Source organism: Xenopus laevis, chromosome 2L (genome assembly GCF_017654675.1).
Source record: "Xenopus laevis strain J_2021 chromosome 2L, Xenopus_laevis_v10.1, whole genome shotgun sequence".
NCBI classification, from domain to species: Eukaryota; Metazoa; Chordata; class Amphibia; order Anura; family Pipidae; genus Xenopus; species Xenopus laevis.
Genome location: NC_054373.1, coordinates 170,342,501 through 170,363,283, shown reverse-complemented (window position 1 = coordinate 170,363,283; position 20,783 = coordinate 170,342,501). Strand labels below are relative to the sequence as shown.

General features: G+C 38.4%; 1 protein-coding gene across 1 annotated transcript in view; it reads left to right on the top strand.

Annotated features, from left to right (window-relative positions):
* LOC108704686 (guanylate cyclase soluble subunit alpha-2-like) overlaps positions 1-20,783 on the top strand; it is a 127,655-nt gene that overhangs the window by 14,549 nt on the left and 92,323 nt on the right. Inside the window, exons 2-3 of the mRNA XM_041582684.1 lie at positions 8,987-9,048; positions 19,151-19,272. Of these exons, the coding sequence (XP_041438618.1) occupies positions 8,987-9,048; positions 19,151-19,272 (184 nt within the window). The remainder of the gene's footprint in view (positions 1-8,986; positions 9,049-19,150; positions 19,273-20,783) is intronic.

Sequence of the window (20,783 nt, the reverse complement as noted above, 5' to 3'; positions counted from 1 at the left end):
TTTCTAGTCGACTTAAGGTATGAAGATCCAAATTACGGTTTTCCGTTATCTGGAAAACCCCAGGTCCCGAGCATTCTGGATAGCAGGTCCCATACTTGTATTAATGTCACTTGTGTCAACTACAACAACTGGAGAATTATAGATAGGCTATCCCTGAGTTACCAAAAATGTATATGCAGATCAGCGCCTACGGCAACAGAGAAAGAAACAGAAAGAAATAGCGCAATATCTTTCAATATCACACCAACACCCAGGGGCAATTTTACTTATGGTCGAATATCGAGGGTTAATTAACCCTCGATATTCGACTGCTGAATGGAAATCCTTCGAATATCGAAGTCGAAGTATTTGCCGCAATTCGTTCGATAGAACGATCGAACGAAAAATTGTTCGATCGAACGATTAAATCCTTCGAATCGTTCGATTCGAAGGATTTTAATCCATTGATCGAACAATTTTTCTTCAACCAAAAAATACTTAGAAAGCCAATGGGGACCTTCCCCATAGGCTAACATTGACTTCGGTAGGTTTTAGGTGGCTAACTAGGGGGTCGAAGTTTTTTTTTAGAGAGACAGTACTTAGTTGAACGATTTTTAGTTCGAATCATTCGATTCGAAGTCGTAGTCAAAGTTCAAAGTAGCCCATTCGATGGTCGAAGTAGCCAAAAAAAACATTCGAAATTCGAAGTTTTTTTATTCTATTCCTTCACTCGAGCTAAGTAAATGGGCCCCCCAGTGTCCAGGTTTTTTTTTTAGGTGTATTTCCCCTTTAAATTTCCACTGTTATTGGTGACATGCAAAGTTTTTCCAATTTTTCCACCACCGTTTGGCTGGATTGCCTACTTACAAACTGTAGGTATAGTATATGGCTCGTAGTGTGTAGCAGGTCTCTTCCTCCTTCTCCTGTCAGCTCCTCATGTTCCCATAGAGAGATATAAAGCCAGGATAGTGTAACACCTGCCGGTGTGTGTATCCCCCTCGTGGCTCTTCCTGTGTGTCCTGTGTAACGTCACTTCCCTGAGTTACATACAGTAGTTTTGTTTTCCTTAGGCTTGGGCCCAATCTTCTTCCTTAAAAGTGGCCATCGGTCACCATTCTATTATTGCTATGGTCTCTCGATACCGTGCATGTATATCATAGAAACTGTGCGATCTAGTTTGCTCTATTCATATATGCAATAATAAAACTGAAATTTGCATTGATTTGAGAGAATGAATGTTTGCAGTTATAGCTACCTAGAAAGCCTTGAAGGCAATTTAGGGAACAATTTGAGTGAAAACTCATTGCTGTCCTACTTATCCTTGAACTATGCTCTATACATGTAGTGTTTTCCATAATCCATAAACTTGCCTTAAACTTGTTATGAATTAAGGGGGGGTTTTGACCAATGGTTGGACTTCCAACTAAGTCCGCCATTTAATAATTTATTTTTCTCCACCGGAAATTCAAAAATTTCCTTTGTGGACATCAGCTCACCCCGTACTGGAGTCCAGCTCAAATTCTGTAAAACATACAAGATTCCTTACTCAGTGCTCTGTAGGCAGAATTGATTTGTTGATAGAATGATGGAGAAAAGCAATTTACAGTGTCTCCCTGACATGTTCGCTTATGCTGATGAGTTCCATTGTACAGCGTGTATTCAATTTTGACGCTTGTGAAAATTATGCCGTCGAAGGCTGCTATTACTTTGGAAATATGCGACGGAGGTGTTGTTTATTAGTGTGAGATTCATGACAAACCTCTATAGACGTGGCACCTAAAGTAGTTTTGTGGTGTTAATTATACTCCAAATATTAATGTTAAGAGAATGAATGTACTATGCTTGACTTAGGACTCAGCTATCTGAATATGTTTTGGCAATTATTCTAATTAATGACAAATTAAAATAATATACTCAGTATCTGCCATGCTTCTTTTGATTAAAGATTCAAACTGGGATAACTCTGTATACAGTCCCAACACTGTCAGCTGTCTGTGAAGGTAGGGAAAAGACCTACTTGACTTTTTGGTAGTAAAATGGTATATTTTTAAGGCAAGAAAACTTAGAAAATACAAAAATCACAGGCTCTCCATGCCTATGATTAAGTCCCTTGTGGATGAAAGGCATTGGGTGTTTGTCATTTTATTGGGTTTAATAAAGATCATGTGATTTTTTCCTCTTGTCTGCCTGTGCTCTGATATTGGGCTGACAAGTGCTTCGATACACATGGGAATTTAGAGGGGAATTATATCATTTTTTAATAATTGCATTCATAAAACTATACAAGATATCAGTTATAAGAACAGATTATTACCACTAGCTGACAATTTACCTAGAGTTTCCTACAAATATTCATTTGTAGCGAACTACATATGAGCTGGAATTCTGCATCCTATTGTCCTCCAGGTTACACAAATCCAGTGGTGATGGTGGTTTCATGAAAGTTAGTACCACCACCTGGCAAGATCTGGACTCACAGTCCATGTTTATCCAAGAAACAGACAGGGTGGAATACTACAGTCCTTGATCTTATTGCTTCTTTAGATAACATAAATCCAGTAGATGATGATTGTTCCATTGTCTGTATAGATTTACCTGGAGTGTCCCACAGTCCATGTTTATCCAAGGTTAAAAGTAGGCTGGGATACTACAGTCCTTGATCTTTTTGTTCCTCCATATTACACAATTCCAGTAAACTATGATGGTTCCATCATTGTTATGCTGGCCATTAATGTAAAGATCCATTCATTAGATGAGGTTGCCAAATAATTGGATCTTGCACTGATATTCCTACCTTGAGAACCATAATTGCTGCTAGGCAAGCAGTTGGGATGAATACCACATCAACTTGCAGATGCAGTCGTTGATCCAATGGCAAAATCAAACCTTTGCAATGGATATCTGACCGATTTTTGGGCAGATATCAGTTTGGCAAGGCTGTTGGCTAGCACCACGCATGGACCATTAAGCTGCTGACTTGGTCCAGAAAGAACTTTTATCGGCCTGTATATAGCCACCTTTAGAACCAACAACCGCCAAGATTTACCTACAGTATTCCACAGATAGTCCATGTTTATCCAAGCATCAGTTAGGCTGGAATACTTTAGTCCATGATCATATTATTTATCCAAAACTAGTGGAGCTGATGGGTAGTTAGTTAGTGCCAACAACTGGCAATATTTACCTGGAGTGTCCCACAGATAGGCTCAAATACTACAATCCTTATTTTTCCTCCAGGTTACACAAATCCAGTGGGGCTCATGGTTACAATAGACCTAATGCGAGAAATTGTGGTCCTTGGTGAAAGATTATCCCCTTCCTTAAGAAAACTGAAATTGCCATGAAGATATTCAGAACCCATTGTTGCTTATCAGTCCTCAGTCCCCTAGGGAAATTACTGACTAATTAAACCCTGTGTATGGGCATGTGATGTGGGATGATCTGCAGCAGCTTGCCGGTCCCCTGGAGGTTTTGGTTCCCTGTGGTCCCAAAATACTTTAGTCACACACTGTTAAGAAATATCATACAAGCCCAAGCCCAGTATGATAGCATATATTGCAGTTTGTTTAGGCTAAGGGCACACTAGGCGATAGCGCCGCGATTTGACTCGCGGCGACTTTTCGCCGCGACTTTTAATCCGCAATCGCTGGGGAAACTTTGGCGCTGGCGTCTATGGGGAATCGCGACAAATCGCCAGCGTAAAAACACACGCGGCGATCTTTTTTCTATTGTCGCTCGAAATCGCCTAGCGAGGCGATTTCGAGCGACAATAGAAAAAAGATCGCCGCGTGTGTTTTTACGCTCGCGATTCCCCATCAATGCGCTCGGCGAAATTCCCGCAGGCCTAGACGCCAGCGCAAAAGTTTCCACAGCGATTGCGGCTTAAAAGTCGCGGCGAAAAGTCGCCGCGAGTCAAATCGCCGCGCTATCGCCTAGTGTGGCCTTAGCCTTAAGGTTTAAAACATTACAAGAGGGGTAACTGAGGACTTTGGAAAGATTATGAACAGTCAGCCTGAACCAATAGCAATCTTATTCAGAAACACATTGATTAGCCTATCACAGTAACTACACAGAATCAACACCCCTGTGAGTTTCAAATGACACCTCTCTGAAGCGTTACAATGTGCCATTGTGATTGGATTAAGTGGAAGAGTTTATATGCCGAGGATTTCCCAGACCAGTCAGTTGAACTAAAGAAGCTTCTCGGACGAGTAGTGAAAAGTCTTCAATAATTACTCAGCATGTCCAGTTGATTTAGAATTACTAATATTAGATATACCATGACCTGGATGAATGAAAATCTTCATAGTCATCTGTTATCGGGCAAATCTCAGATCCCGAGCATTCTGGATAATAGGTCCCATACCTGTAAATTATGTACATTAATTCTCATTGATTCCATTCAGTTATTTCTAAATCGTACTGTAGAAATGATATTGTAATTGCTCCGGAAACCAGAATCTCTCTGTCCCTTGCTAGACTCTGCACTGCTGGTTCTGACCATTGAAATAATAAATTAATTTTATTAACTGGCCAGTGAGAAACTCATGCCGGGCATTGTGGGAACCAGAGTCTTGACTGGAGGAGAACTGGTTTCTCCTATATAGTTCCAGTAGTCATAACAAGCTTCAAGAACCAGTTGAATAACTTGTGTATAGGCCATGTTGGTACCTCGCTCTAAATCATTTTCTTTTTTTTTTATAGCTGGGTCATGCAAAGGGCTTTTTGTGGTTGTTTTTCTCATTTAAAAAATAGTTTCCTGCCTCCCAAAGAACTGGAATTTAACAAATAAATCTTGTGAGAATCAAATACACTTAGGATTTGAGCATCAAGAAAATAATGTTTTTTACATCTGTTTTCCCATGGATAACTTGAAAATGAACGCAGGAGCTTTTATCTTCATTCCCTGTTGCTAAATCAATGGTTCCCATGTACACACAGTAAATAAAAGCTCTCTCCCTTTCAGCCCAGCTGCAGTAAGAGTGTCCTTTATGCTTTCCCATAAAATGTTAAAGTGATTTCTGTCAGGAGCGGAGTGTTTTACTGATGTTACAAAGCAGTAAAAGTGCCAGGGCCCGAGTGAAGCTCTTTGAACTGGGAGCCTGTTTGTAACTATGGGATCTATTTATGGCAGGGGTATCCAAATGGATGCACTTACTCTTCCACTGGGCTGCTTTTTTCCTTATAATGCATAGCACAATACAAATAGAAAGCCAATTTGCCAATTGGAGGTTTCTTGGACCCATCTTTCACAGCTCTATTAACAAGTGGGTACAAGGAAATAAATACAGTATTTAATCTTGATGGCAGTGGTCAGTAGCACAACTTCCACTACTTGTTATATTGTCATTATAAAGCTTCCACACTGCCCAGTTCCCATTTGATATTAAATAAAATATTAGTTTGATTTCATTTTTCTCCCTTTGTTTGTCTAGTATCATTAACAAAGCTCCATGTGAGGAGTAAAAGGTACTTTAGAGCAGTAGCAGGGTACATTCTTTTGACATATTTTTACCCATATGTGCTCACTGAGATTTATTGTGCAGCCTGAGGCCAATATACACAACACTGGCTTCCATATTGCTTGGATCAAGGTACTGGGTAATTCCAAAGTTCCCTACTGATTATGCATGAAAATGTATTACAATACATTGATTGGACACGTTGGCACTTGTGGCAAGTTGCTAGGAGCATGTGTAGGGACAAATACCATTGTGAATAATGTGTAACAATAGTTTTGCATAGTCACTATCTCTCCCTACTATACCTTCTATCCCACAATCACAGTCCCTTTCGAGAGACTAATATCCCACTGTTACTATAGGCACCATCTCTCCCTACTTTACCTGCTATCCTACAGTCACAGTCCCTTCCCAGAGACTATTATCCACTGTTACTATAGACACCATCTCTCTCTACTATACCTGCTATCCCACAGTCACACTCCCTTCCCAGAGACTATTATCCCACTGTTACTATAGGCACCATCTCTCCCTACTATACCTGCTATGCCACAGCCACAGTCCCTTCCCAGAGACTATTAGTCCACTGTTACTATAGACACCATCTCTCCCTACTATACCTGCTATCCCACAGTCACACTCCCCTCCCAGAGACTATTATCCCACTGTTACTATAGGCACCATCTCTCCCTACTATACCTGCTATCCTACAGTCACAGTCCCTTCCCAGAGACTATTATCCCACTGTTACTATAGGCACCATCTCTCCCTACTATACCTGCTATCCTACAGTCACAGTCCCTTCCCAGAGACTATTATCCACTGTTACTATAGACACCATCTCTCTCTACTATACCTGCTATCCCACAGTCACACTCCCTTCCCAGAGACTATTATCCCACTGTTACTATAGGCACCATCTCTCCCTACTATACCTGCTATGCCACAGCCACAGTCCCTTCCCAGAGACTATTAGTCCACTGTTACTATAGGCACCATCTCTCCCTACTATACCTGCTATCCCACAGCCATAGTCCCTTCCCAGAGACTATTATCCACTGTTACTATAGGCACCATCTCTCACTACTATACCTGCTATCCCACAGTCACACTCCCTTCCCAGAGACTATTATCCCACTGTTACTTTAGGCACCAACTTTCCCTACTATACCTGCTATCCCACAGTCACACTCCCTTCCCACAGACTATTATCCCACTGTTACTTTAGGCACCATCTCTCCCTACTATACCTGCTATGCCACAGCCATAGTCCCTTCACAGAGACTATTATCCCACTGTTACTATAGGCACCATCTCTCCCTACTATAACTGCTATCCCACAGTCACACTCCCTTCCCAGAGACTATTATCCCACTGTTACTATAGGCACCATCTCTCCCTACTATACCTGCTATCCCACAGTCAAACTCCGTTCCCAGAGACTATTATCCACTGTTACTATAGGCACCATCTCTCCCTACTATACCTGCTATCCCACAGTCACACTCCCTTCCCAGAGACTATTATCCACTGTTACTATAGGCACCATCTCTCCCTACTATACCTGCTATCCCACAGTCACACTCCCTTCCCAGAGACTATTATCCCACTGTTACTATAGGCACCATCTCTCCCTACTATACCTGCTATCCCACAGTGACACTCCCTTCCCAGAGACTATTATCCACTGTTACTATAGGCACCATCTCTCCCTACTATACCTGCTATCCCACAGTCACACTCCCTTCCCAGAGACTATTATCCACTGTTACTATAGGCACCATCGTTTCCTACTATACCTGCTATCCCACAGCCACAGTCTGATTTTACCCTACTGTACATTTCTTCCAGTGGCCTATTAGCTTGCCAGACACTGTTATCCCCACTCTTAAGGGCACCGTATCTTAGTAATGTGCTGTTATTCACCACATTCTTCCTATTTAGAACTGCAACTCTATGGGATTTGTACTGTAACTCGCAGAGGCATGCATTTGACATCCCCTGGTGGATGCGCTTATTTTCCTGACAGACCTTGCGGAGAAACATAAATGTTATTTTGATATATGTTGGCAATGCTTTTTTTCCCCACAACCTTTTTGCAGTGTGAGCTTATTAAGGTATTTATTTTCAATGACAGGAGGATGTGCTCAGCAGTGCTATAAATACTTTCATGTTGTGTTTGAATTCAGCATCCTGGCTGTTAAAAGGGCATGACACACGCTGGAGAAAAGAATAGTTCCACTTTTTTCAGTTCATCAGTCCCTCCTAATCTCCCTGCTTTTCTCTGAAAAGGTTAGACATTTCCACTTTCAAATAACACATATACAGAGAGCCGTTTTTGATCTTCTTGTTTCATTTATCTTGTTGCTGAGTTTAGGAACTAACAATATTGTGATTTCAGCCAGTCTAATAGCTAGCAATACCTTCTGCACTGAGCAAGCCAAAGGAAAATAATATCTTATATATTCATGCCACAAACTGTATATTTAATAATAAAATAACATTGTTCTATGTAACCAGTTAGTTGGCAATAACCTTGTAACTCAAGGAATTTTAAAATAAATGTTGTAATATAGGCCATTGTTCAGAAGAAGATCCGTTGTTTTGTTGATGGTGGCAGAGTCGAATAATTGTGGAATAGTCAAGACATATAGTTTACATTATATTTGTACTCATGAAACTCTTCAGTGCCCTGTGGTTGGTGCATTGTCATCCAGGTCATTAGACCACTATTTAACTCTCTAGATCTTCATTTGACTCTGCCAACCTCAACAAAACAATGGATCTTCTTCTTCTTCTGAATAGCTTTTTATAAATGGAAAATATCTTTGACCTCCAAGAGGACAAATTGCTTATGTACCCAAATCCTCCTCTTGTCACCATAGGCACTAATTATTTACACTTGCAACCTTATTTTTTGTAAAGCTCAAGGTACAGACTTGGTGATATCTTCATTCCCAGACGAGTGTCTCTTTTCTTGAAGCACCTGCTTGGTTTATGAACTGGTTGTGACCCCCTACTTGTTTTATGGACTTTTATCTGCCGTTGAACTTCGCCTGAAACTTGAACTTGAACCTTCCCTGATTCCCACATTGTGTCATAACCAGATTCGCTGTAGAAGCCAAACACAGTGCTGGTGGACTTCCCTTTGGGTCTCTACCAACTGATGACCAAACAGATATTTTTGTCCATGATTGTATCTGTAATTTTTGGATTCTGATTGAGATAAAAAAAAACATCAAAATTTTCAATATCTATTAGAATGTTGATCAGAATTATATTTTTCTATCATTATGCAAAAAAACCCTGTTTTGGTGACAAATCAATAAAAAATGATCACATGTGTGACTGGTCACTTCTTCAATTGGGCAGTGAGTTCCATGGAGTGCTACAAAATCCATCAAAGCTGAATCAGATCAAGGTTTTATAAATCAGCTGCTAAGTGTAAATACTGAATATTTTGGGTATATTAATTTCTATGTATCATGGAAAGGAGTGAGTTCTGCCATTTTTAAAGGTGAATTGTATTTATTTCTGTTCTGCAGCCCCAGACCATTCAGCAGACTTTACAGAGGACACTGCAGTGCTATGAACACCATGTCATTGGGTAAGGACACATTTAAATATTATATATAAATAAAACCATGACTCATTCATTTGTATGCAGAGAAATGCCCAGGTTTGATCCTTTTTGTTTTAACATTAAAAACCTCAAGAAATAGAATGGGTGACAGATTTTCTATAGCTGCCCATAACTCTTAGATGCGGTAGGCGAAATCTGTCCAGGTTACCCATACTGCTTTTTTTTCCAGCTGTGTGGATGTGACCACAGAGCAACCACATTTGCTGTTTATTTTTAGGTATATTCTCATATAAAGCCCAATTTCACTAAAACGAATAATCTAATAAGCATTCAGTTCTATCACTTTTGTCTATGGCATTACTGGTAATGCAATGAATCCTGTATTCAGTTCTGGATCTTCAGAATTTGGACTCAACCGAGTATAATTACTTGGCCGAACCAAATCGGAACCCTTTAAATCATTTGACTTTTGAATGCACAAAATGGGAAATTTTTTGATGGTTCTTTTAAACCCATCCTTACCCTCATTTGCATATGTAAATGAGGGTTCAGATTCAGTTCAAGATTTGGCCGTTTGCTTCATGAAAGATTCAGGATTCAGCTGAATCCCACAATAAAGGATTCTGTGCGTCCCTAGTCATTACCCTGAATACTTTCTAGGATTCCTTAGAAATTTCTATGCAATTTCTATGCAATTTTGTATAAATCCAAATGCAACCCATCGGAAACGCTCAGCTTTTTTTCTTGATGACTAGAAGTACTTCTATAGCTCTGATGTATCTAATGAACATTTGAATACCAAGACATACTCTTGTCTATGTCTTGGTATTCAAGCAAGTTTCAGTCTAAGTCTAAGGACCCTGATTCTCTCTTTCAAACTTTTTTTCTTTTATCTCTCATTATACCTGGTAACAGACCGTATGCTCACCTGGATAATTTATTGGCTATAGAACTAAATTTATTTCTCCATAATTGCTCAGTTTCCGTGGAACTCAAGACTTCTAGCACTAGGCAAGATCCAACTTTCTCAATGGTTTCTCCTTTTCTTACTGCATTTCAGCTACCAAATAAACTTCATTATCCTCATTCACAACTGTCTGATAGCATTATATTTATTGAACCTGTAACGTTTTGATGCTTTAATCTGTTTCCTATATATAAGCACTGCATACCCTTCTGGCACGTAATAACTACACAAATACATAATAATAATAGTGTCATGCAATGGTTAAAAAATTGTCTCATTTTTAATGTATTGCAAATGTAATTAAATCTTCATCAATGGGAAAATTATATTGACTGATACACTCAGTGACCTGCAAAATTAGGTTATGTCGCTTCAGTTCACATGCTATATTAAGCTATAATCATTTTATGAGGACAGACACAGGGAGTACAAGGGAGTAAAGCTAAAAGCGACAAATCTGTGCAGGTACTAAAACGGATGAAAATGAAAGTTTACAGATAAGTATAAAAAGTTTATATTGATTTTGTAGAAAAAAAACGAGGTGGTCTGTCTCAATTATCCACTTGTCCACCAACTGTCAAATTGAATAATGGGGCTCTTGAGGTTCTTAATATAAAATTTAAAATATATATATATATATATATATATATATATATATAATATAGATATAATATATATGTATGTATATATATATATATATATATATATATATATATATCTTATCAAAAGAATTAGGAAATTAATATCACAGTGGGAAGGAATATTAATAAAAAAGTCACCGTACTAAATATACCTCAATAGGAGTGTCACTTCTCTCTGGACACGTACTTTGTATTCTATCACTGGGGACTTCTAACCTTTCTAAGCTTTTATCTCATGTTGGTTTCCACACTCTTCTGTTAGGCTTATGCATGTAAGGTGATAATGGGCATTGACCCAATTACCATGACTTGTTGGAAACTAGGCAGCTACCTCCACAGAGCTAAGCCGCTCTGCAACAGATCCTCCAAATGGGAAAACTAGGCCTAATTCACTGGGCCTCGAACAAAGATTCACTCTTCTCTCTGGCCTCCCACTTCATGTTTTGGATCTATATTCTTTCAGAGCCTCCACCCAAGTTCTTTATCATACTGGAGCAGTCACCGTATCCTCATTTTACATGGGGCTATCCTGAACATTCCGATTTGCATCTACATCACCACTGGGACTATCTCAATCTCTTGCAATAGCTTTTCTCCAGTTAAACACCCTTCCAGCAGGTGGACTTCCATTACTGTCTGAATGACAATTCTGCAGGAGGCATACGTGGGGACCTATTTATTGAAGGTCGAATTTAAGTGGTTTTTAGAGTTTTTTGAAACCACGACTAAAATCACTTTGTTTAAAACCATGAATGGTGTGAAGTTATTAAAAGATGTAAATAAAAAAGTATGAATGTAAAATAACGCTGAAAGATCTGCACAATTAGGAATACCTCTAAAAATTTTGCACAATTCCTAGCTTAAACATTTTTTAAAAAACCCTAAAACTCAGAATTGATTAAAAATGGTCCGATAGGATCAGCGCAGCTCCCACTGGGGTATGTTTACCAAAGAGTGAAGTTAGAGATCCCTACAGTCCACTTGAGTGTAATACAGCCTCTCTCCATTCATTTCTATGGTATTTTTAAAGACATATTTATCAAAGGGTGAAAGTGAAAGTTTACCATTTGATAAATACGCCTTTAATAATCCCAAAGAAATTAATGGAGAGAGGCTGTAGCGATCTCTGACTTCACTCTTTGATAATTATACCCCATTGACTTTTATAGGACATCAGCCACATTTACTTGGCAAAGTTTTCATTAGAGGTTTTTGTGATTTTTACAAATAATAAATCTCGAATTTTTAGCTTTTTTTAAAGAATAGGAAAACCCCAAATTTTTAGAGATTCGTGGAAATAATTAAAATTCGATTGTTAATAAACCGGCACCTTAGTATAAAAGCCATTTTGTTTTTTTCCATTTAAGTTACACAAAAAAAAATATTTTGCAAATGTCACATTTTATAAAGATGAATACTCACTTAATCATAAAGTATTATTGGCAGTTCAAATACAGTACAATTAAATGAGTGATGAATCAGCAGGGATTTATTGTGAGACACTGACACTGGCTGAGGGACATATAGCTGTGGTATGGCAGAATTGTAAATATCGATTAGTTTATGCCCAGCTGACACTGATAAAAACTGATATTTACTTTACATCAAATTAGGGAACATAGCTCATTTATTGATTGATAAGTAACGTCCTGAAACACAAATATACATCAAGCATCATTTCCCAAAGTCAAGGCATATGTCTCAACATTTCAACATGTAGGGGGTTATTTATTAAAAGTCCAAATGGTAAAAACTAGAGTTTTTTACTATAAAATGTGAATTTTAAGTGGAAAAAAAACTTGAATTTTTTAAAAATGTATTATACCCCGAGGCTGAAAAAAGTCCAAATCCAAAACTACTCTATCTTCAACCTGTCAAAGTCCTGTAGAAGTCAACGGCAGAGGTCCTGTTTGCAATTTGAAGATATTATTGTCTGCGCTGGGTTTCGTACGATAAACCGTACATTTCTGTCTTTTCTGCTGACTTCATTAAAAATTCTGACTTTTTGGGCGTCAAAGCTGAAAAATTCCCAAAAAAAGTTTTGGTTTTCGTGCACAATCCCAAAAAGTCACGGTTTTTGTTGAACTGAATTTTTCACGTTTTTTTAATGTTAAATAAGGGTAAATCGTGAATAGATTTGGTCGAATTTTTTTTTTTCGATTAATTAATTAGAAAAATTAAAATTTTAGTAATAACCCCAGAAATGTGTCCAAGACAGTGGCTCAGGGTGTTTTAAGGAAGCTCAAATGTCATATACAAATATTTCTTATCAAGTGGCCGTTCTTTCAATATTCCTGTTACACAAGAACAATAGCAACGTTGACAAAGCCAGTTCTTGGTATTTCCCTCACAACACACCACGGGGCTGATTCAATAAGGGTCGAATATTGAGGGTTAATTAACCCTCGATATTCGACTGGGAATCGAAATCCTTCGACTTCGAATATCGAAGTCGAAGGATTTAGCGCAGATAGTACGATCGAACGATCGAAGGATTATTCCTTCGATCGAACGATAAAATCCTTCGAATCGAATGATTCGAAGGATTTAAATCCAACGATCGAAGGAATATCCTTCGATCAAAAAAAGTTAGGCAAGCCTATGGGGACCTTCCCCATAGGCTAACATTGACTTCGGTAGCTTTTAGATGGCGAACTAGGGGGTCGAAGTTTTTTTTAAAGAGACAGTACTTCGACTATCGAATGGTCGAATAGTCGAACGATTTTTACTTCGAATCCTTCGATTCGAAGTCGTAGTCGAAGGTCGAAGTAGCCCATTCGATGGTCGAAGTAGCCCAAAAAAAACTTCGAAATTCGAAGTTTTTTTACTTTGAATCCTTCACTCGAAGTTAGTGAATCTGTTCTATAAAACTGGAAACGACACTTGCCTTTAGAAACCAAGTCATTATAGGCACTATATTGCGTTCACTTATTATGTCTTCCTGGCATCCATGGAGCAATGTATCATATTTAGCTAACTGTAGGAGGTAAATGGCACTTGATGAAGTCCTGGCAGGCTACTGTATTACCCTGTGGTGTGAATCCTTCACTACAATGGCTGCAATTTGCAATGGCAAGGACTCAGAAAGGAGTGATAAGGTCAGACTAAATTGCTTCCAGTAGCCAGTTAAAAAGAATAAGAGCAGGGAAAAAAAACTCAGTTGCAGAGAAGCTTACACTATAGAGATGATATATTATTAGTGCTTGTGTCTTAATAGATGAAAGCCGATGTTTTAGATGTTTTATAGTGTCTGTGCCCTTTTAGGCATTTACGGCTAAAACCAATAGTTTTATACATTTTCTCCATGGCCTTCACAAACTAAAACTGAGTGTCTTGGTACTGGCTTTATTTACAGTAAAAGTTGCACAACTAACATACACACAGACCTGACTAGTCATTGCACATCACTGCGCAATATGTTGGCGCTCTAAAAATACATGTTAATAATAAAAAATACATGATAATAGTATTTCCTGGCTGGCTCCGTGTTTTCAAGCAAGAAATTCCAATTGCACACAGTCTAATGAAACACTTTAAGTTTTTATTGGGTAGTGCAGTGCAACGTTGCTTGACAGGGGTCCACCCCGAAACATTGCACTGCACTCCGACTATAAACAATGGGGTATTAAAGAGTATTTATCAATGGGTAAAAGTGAAAGTTCATCCTTTGAAAAATACGCCTTTCAAAATCCCATAGAATTGAATGGAGAGTTGCGTAATTTCACTCTAGAGGACTGTGGTGAGCTCTAACTTCACTGTTTGATAAATATACCCCTTAAGGTGTTAGACCTGTGTGCCAATACCGGCTGCAGGGCCTTTGCCAGCATTCGGTGCCCTGGACACAACTTTGCACTTTAGTGAATTAGCGTTGTCCTAGCGAATTTACGCCTGGCAAAGTGTTGCGATGGCTGCGCAGCCACCGCTGGTGAATTTTGGCCATTTAGGGAATTTTCCCACTGTCGGGAGGTGGCCGGGCCTCCACCTGTGTGCACCAGGCATCTCTGTTTCGCCAAGTAGGTAACTACTTCTTGCATTTGGCTCCATGTTTTGCCAGTAGTTTACTCTCTGCAAGTCACACATTTTAAAGCAGTTGTTCACCTTTAAATTAACTTAGTATGATGTAGAGAGTGATATTCTGAGACAATTTGCTATTGGATTTCATTTTTTTATATGTGGTGTGACATAGAGGTTTGTCCCAGTAGAAATTAGGTAAATAATAGCAGATATATAGCACCCACGCTGAGGTATTGGCTACTTTAAATCTCCAGGGTAAGACAGGCTAGTACCCTGGAGCATGGCTGGAAAGTACTCTGGCCAATTAGTCCATAGGCGGGACTGTTTAAAGGAGAACTAAAGCCTAACTAAAGCAGTAGCTAGAAATGTTGTACATTATGTTTTGTGCTTCTGTTCCAGCCCAAGGCAACCACAGCCCTTTAGCAGTAAAGAACTGTGTCTCCAAAGATGCCCCAGTAGCTCCCCGTCTTCTTTTCTGCTGATTCACTGCACATGCTCTGTGCTGCTGTCACTTACTGAGCTTAGGGACCCACTCACAATATACAGTACACATAGAATAGAAATGTCACAATATAAGGCTGATTAGTAATTAATACAGATAATTACTACATGGCAGCACAGAAACCAGTCCAACTAGCATCAGAATTTAATAATCAGCCCTGTAGCATCAGCTTATATTACAGACCAACCTCATTTTCTGCTGGATAATTAGTGACGAGCCCTAAGCTTAGCTTCTCAACAGCTGCTCAGAGCCCACTGAGCATGTGAGTGTCACAGACACTTTCCAAGATGGTGACCCCCTGTGACAAGTTTGAAGTCCTGGATCATTGCTGCTATTGACAAGCTGAAACTTTAGGCTGGTGCAATACATTCAGTATATAAAAGATGCCATTTTTAGCCATATTCATTTTTAGGCTTTAGTTCTCATAACCATACCCCTGTTTGTGTTTATGCCTTGTAAATAGGCATACTTTGTGGTGCTATATACAGAAATACAAATACAATACAACATGACTCATCCATATGGCTCTACTTTATTCCATCCCTGCTCCATTTCCCCTCAACTCAGACAATAGTCATTATAAAGTCATATTATTGCCAAATGTTAATTTTATTACCATATGCCATTTATTATGATTGTAACAGTGTAATATGCTTAGGTACATGCCCCAAGTACAACAGCTGTAGCTTTCAGCTATACCAGACCAGGGAATATATTTTTCAAATTTTTATACTAAAATTATATGCTTTGCTTTTTATACACTGCAACTGTTAAACTACATTTGCCAGTATCACCGCTATCTGGCAGGGAGTCTGCTGCCGGCATATAACTGGGATGCTAATTCTGCTGATTGCGATCAGATCTTGAACTGTTGCTGAACTAAATCTCTGGGTGATGTTTTTGAGCCACAGCGGGACAGCCAAAGATTACAGATCCCTGCTGTCACACACAGATTACTGGATGTATTTACACATGTTATGGTGGAATATAAACAGGTACATTGTTTCCGAGGCAGCAATTCTTGTTATTGACGGAACAAACCAAAGTCTCCTGTGTGAATTCAGGTTTTCCTGGAGAATCCATAGCTAGCTGGAAAGCTGGGACCATCAGGGATAAAAGATGACTAAATAGTGGGGCAATTTACAAAATGCAAAAAAAAAAATTGTTGCTCAAATCCCTATTGTTGCAAATATATGTACAGGTATATGATTCCTTATCCAGAAACTCGATATCCAGAAAGCTCTGAATTACGGAATGGCTGTCTCCCATAGACTCCATTTTATCCAAATAATCCAAATTTTTAAAAATGATTTCCTTTTTCTCTGTAATAATAAAACAGTAACTTGTACTTGATCCCAACTAAGATATAATTAATCCTTATTGGAAGCAAAACCAGCCTATTGGGTTTATTTAATGTTTAAATGATTTTCTAGTACACATAAGGCATGAAGACCCAAATTATGGAAAGACCAGTTATCCGGAAAACCCCATTCTGGATAACAGGTCCCATACCTGTATTGTATAAATAATGTAATGATTCATAGTGATGGGCAATTTATTTGCCATGCATGGATTTGCGGCAAATTTCCGGATTTCGTCGTCTGCAAATGTTTTCATGAAACTGCCGCGAAAATCCGCACTGGGAAATTTCGATACGACAAAAAAATTGTCGCACATTAAAATTATTCAGACGCCCATTGACTTTAATGCATTTGGACAAAAGAGTTGAGCATATAAAAATTGTTGGTCGTGTCAAAATTGTCTGGCGTCAGAATAATTTTGGCGCCCATTGACTTCAATGCGTTTCGCAAATTTTTCAAGTTTCGCCGATTTTTTCAGACTTTCATGATCTTTTCGGAAAAGCAAAAAGGGACAGATTCGCCCATCACTAATGATTGATAAGATACGGAGACAGGATTGGTGCACTGATTTTTTTTGTTAGGGACCCTGTACTGTATGTGTAACTTTTAATTAAAATCAGTATTCTTTTAATTATGCTTAAAGTCATACTAAAACATTAGTATTATAGGTATGGGATCCACTATCCAGAAATCTCAGAATTACGGGAAGGCCATCTCCCATAGACCCCATTATAATCAAATAATTCACATTTTTAAAAAGGATTTCCTTTTTCTCTGTAATATAAAATAATAAAACAGTAGCTTGTACTTGATCCCAACTAAGATATAATTAATCCTTATTGGAAGCAAAACCAGCCTATTGGGTTTATTTAATGTTTAAATGATTTTCTAGTAGACATAAGGCATGAAGACCCAAATTATGGAAAGACCAGTTATCCGGAAAACCCCATTCTGAATAACAGGTCCCATACCTGTATTGTATAAATAATGTAATGATTCATAGTGATGGGCAATTTATTTGCCATGCATGGATTTGCGGCAAATTTCCGGATTTCGTCGTCTGCAAATGTTTTCATGAAACTGCCGCGAAAATTCCGCACTGGGAGATTTAAAATTCGACAAAAAAATTGTCGCACATCAAAATTATTCAGACGCCCATTGACTTTAATGCATTTGGACAAAAGAGTTGAGCATATAAAAATTGTCGCTCGTGTCAAAATTGTCTGGCGTCAGAATAATTTTGGCGCCCATTGACTTCAATGCGTTTCGCAAATTTTTCAAGTTTCGCCGATTTTTTCAGAGTTTCATGAATTTTTCGGAAAAGCAAAAAGGGACAGATTCGCCCATCACTAATCATTGATAAAATATGAAGACAGGATTGGTGAACTGATTTTTTTTGTTAGGGACCCTGTATGTGTAACTTTTAATTAAAATCAGTATTCTTTTAATTATGCTTAAAGTCATACTAACACATTAGTATTATAGGTATGGGATCCACTATCCAGAAAGCTCAGAATAACGAGAAGGCCATCTCCCATAGACCCCATTATAATCAAATAATTCACATTTTTAAAAAGGATTTCCTTTTTCTCTGTAATATAAAATAATAAAACAGTAGCTTGTACTTGATCCCAATTAAGATATAATTAATCCTTATTGGAAGCAAAACCAGCCTATTGGGTTTACTTAATGTTTAAATGAATTAAAATTAAATGAATTAGCAGACGCAGGGGCCTATTTATCAAAGTTTTTTTAGTGGTTTTAGAGGTTTTTGAAACCACAACTAAACTCACAAACTCCAAAACTACGAATATCATGAGATTTATTAAAAAATCCAAATATAAAAACAACAAACAGAAAATTACTACGATGGGCTATAAAAAATACGAATAGGGTGAGCCACGACCAGGTCCTTGGAGTCTGTTCTGGATTTTTGGATACCCTGCATTATACAGGGCCTGATTTATAACTGGTGCACCCCTGGACTCCTCACATACCCCTACCAGCTTGCACCCCCTTCACACACCCCTATCTGCTCACACCTCCCTCGCCTACTCCCCACTACTCCTGCTGGTGCCGTTTGCTGGCACAGTGGACTGGGCAGGCAGGAGATTTTTTAATAATTGTCAAAAACAACCACCCAGTTCCGAGATCTTTGCTTTGTTGCCTGCCCACAAACCTGGACCTGTATGTTCCTAGGTGTGTGGGCAAAAATAGGTTGACTTCTCAAATATTCATTCCATGTCTGTGTATCATTGGCTGTGTTCTGCATCACTGCCTGCAAAAACAAGATAGTGGAACACAATGAAAAATTAACCCACACAACCAGTTCCAATATCCTTGGTAAATGCAATTTCCCAAATAATGTGCACGCTGCCTCTGTTAAATATGCAACACATTTAATGAGGCTCTAAATGACTACTAGTGATGCAAGCTGATCGTTCTCTTGGTGCCGTACACTAATATTGTTTGTGTGTAATGACTTGCTTCAATGCCTGGTACTGTACTCTAATGAGAGATCTGCTTACAATTTCATGAAATACAGAAGCTAATGTAAAGAAAGAACTGGAAAGTTTTGGGAAAAAATTCCCAGTTATAAAATGATATACCTCTAGCACCACAATGAATGTTTCTTTTGAAGTTGCAGGGATGCAGAGAGGAACTTACACAATGCTTCTGTCCGATGCAAGTATGCAGAAAACTCTGGGAAGGAAGATGATGAGGATATCTCAGGAATTCTTCAGTGTACGGCCAACATGCTCGGTTAGTACCATTTAAATGCCAGCTAAGTATATTTTGATGACATACTTTTATTTTCTAAAAAACAGACGAGGATAATCCTGTTAATATGGGATTACAGAATTTAAAAATGATAGTAGGTTTAGATATTCCTACAAATTAGCCACCGTAAGTCTTGGTGATGCTGACATATGTCATAAGATCCTCATATCCCAAAAACTAACGGAGGATCACCTTTGGTTTTGCTAAATAAATGTGTATTTTAGTTATATAGCTGCTTAATGCTCCAAGTGCAGCACTCCTAACACAACTGATAGTGAGGTTGACACTAGGGAGATAGACAATACACCTCCAGCCTGACACTCGTTCATGCTATGGGTGAGGCCGTACTGCCCAAAATATAGATTTTAGGGACTTAATTGATCCAGGATGTACATTAGCTGCTAAAATTGTTAGAATAATTTTAGATTGACTTTGAAATTGATTTCATATTCCCATACTGAAATGAATAGGATGAGGTGGAATAAGACCCATCATTCACATTTTCACTTTTTTCCAATTCTGTGCAAATACTTTTATTTTGTTGTTGTTGTGCATTATGATGGTTGTGTTGATAGATGTGCCTTGTTGGAATATAACGTATCCAAGGAGGTTATCATGCAGGCCTTGACAGAAGCCATTCCTATCTGTGAGGTTACCATGGCAACTTCACACCATGGTCTGTGCATGGTTATTAAATAGAAGCAGTCAATTCGGTTATGAAGAATGCATATTGATGTGATCTGGGGAAAAAAAATCAAGTTCATACTTAACACAGAAAAAATATATATATATGTGTGTGTGTGCATATCTATCTATCTATTTATATATATGTGTGTGTGTGTGTGTATGTGTAGATAAATACACAGCACACACAGCACACATGTATATACAGTATGTATACACAAATACATAGGGGCGCATTTATTTAGCTCGAGTGAAGGAAAAGAATAAATAATACTTCGAATTTCAAAGTATTTTTTTGGCTACTTCGACCATCAAATTGGCTACTTCGATCTTCGAATCGAACGATTCGAACTAAAAATCGTTGGACTATTCGACCATTGGATAGTTGAAGTACCACCTACTTCGCCACCTAAAACCTACCGAGCACCAATGTTAGCCTACGGGGAAGGTCCCCATTTCCAGCCAATTTCTGATCGAAGATTTGTCGATTATGGATAAATCCTTCGAACCGTACGATTATTCCTTCGATCGTTTGATTGAACGAATATCGCTAAATCCTTCGACTTCGATATTCGAGATAGTTTTCGAGTCAAAAATCAATAAAAAAAAAAACTAAAATTTTTCAAGATTTATTATACCCCGACCCTGAAAATAGCTTGAATCTGAAAAAACACCATCTAAAACGTGTCAAGGTCATATAGAAGTCAATGGCAGAGGACCCTTGAACCATTTGAAGATGCTAATAGCCTTCATGATGTTCGAGTTTTTTCCGGGTGGGTTTCGCTTGAAAACTCAATCAATTTGTGTTT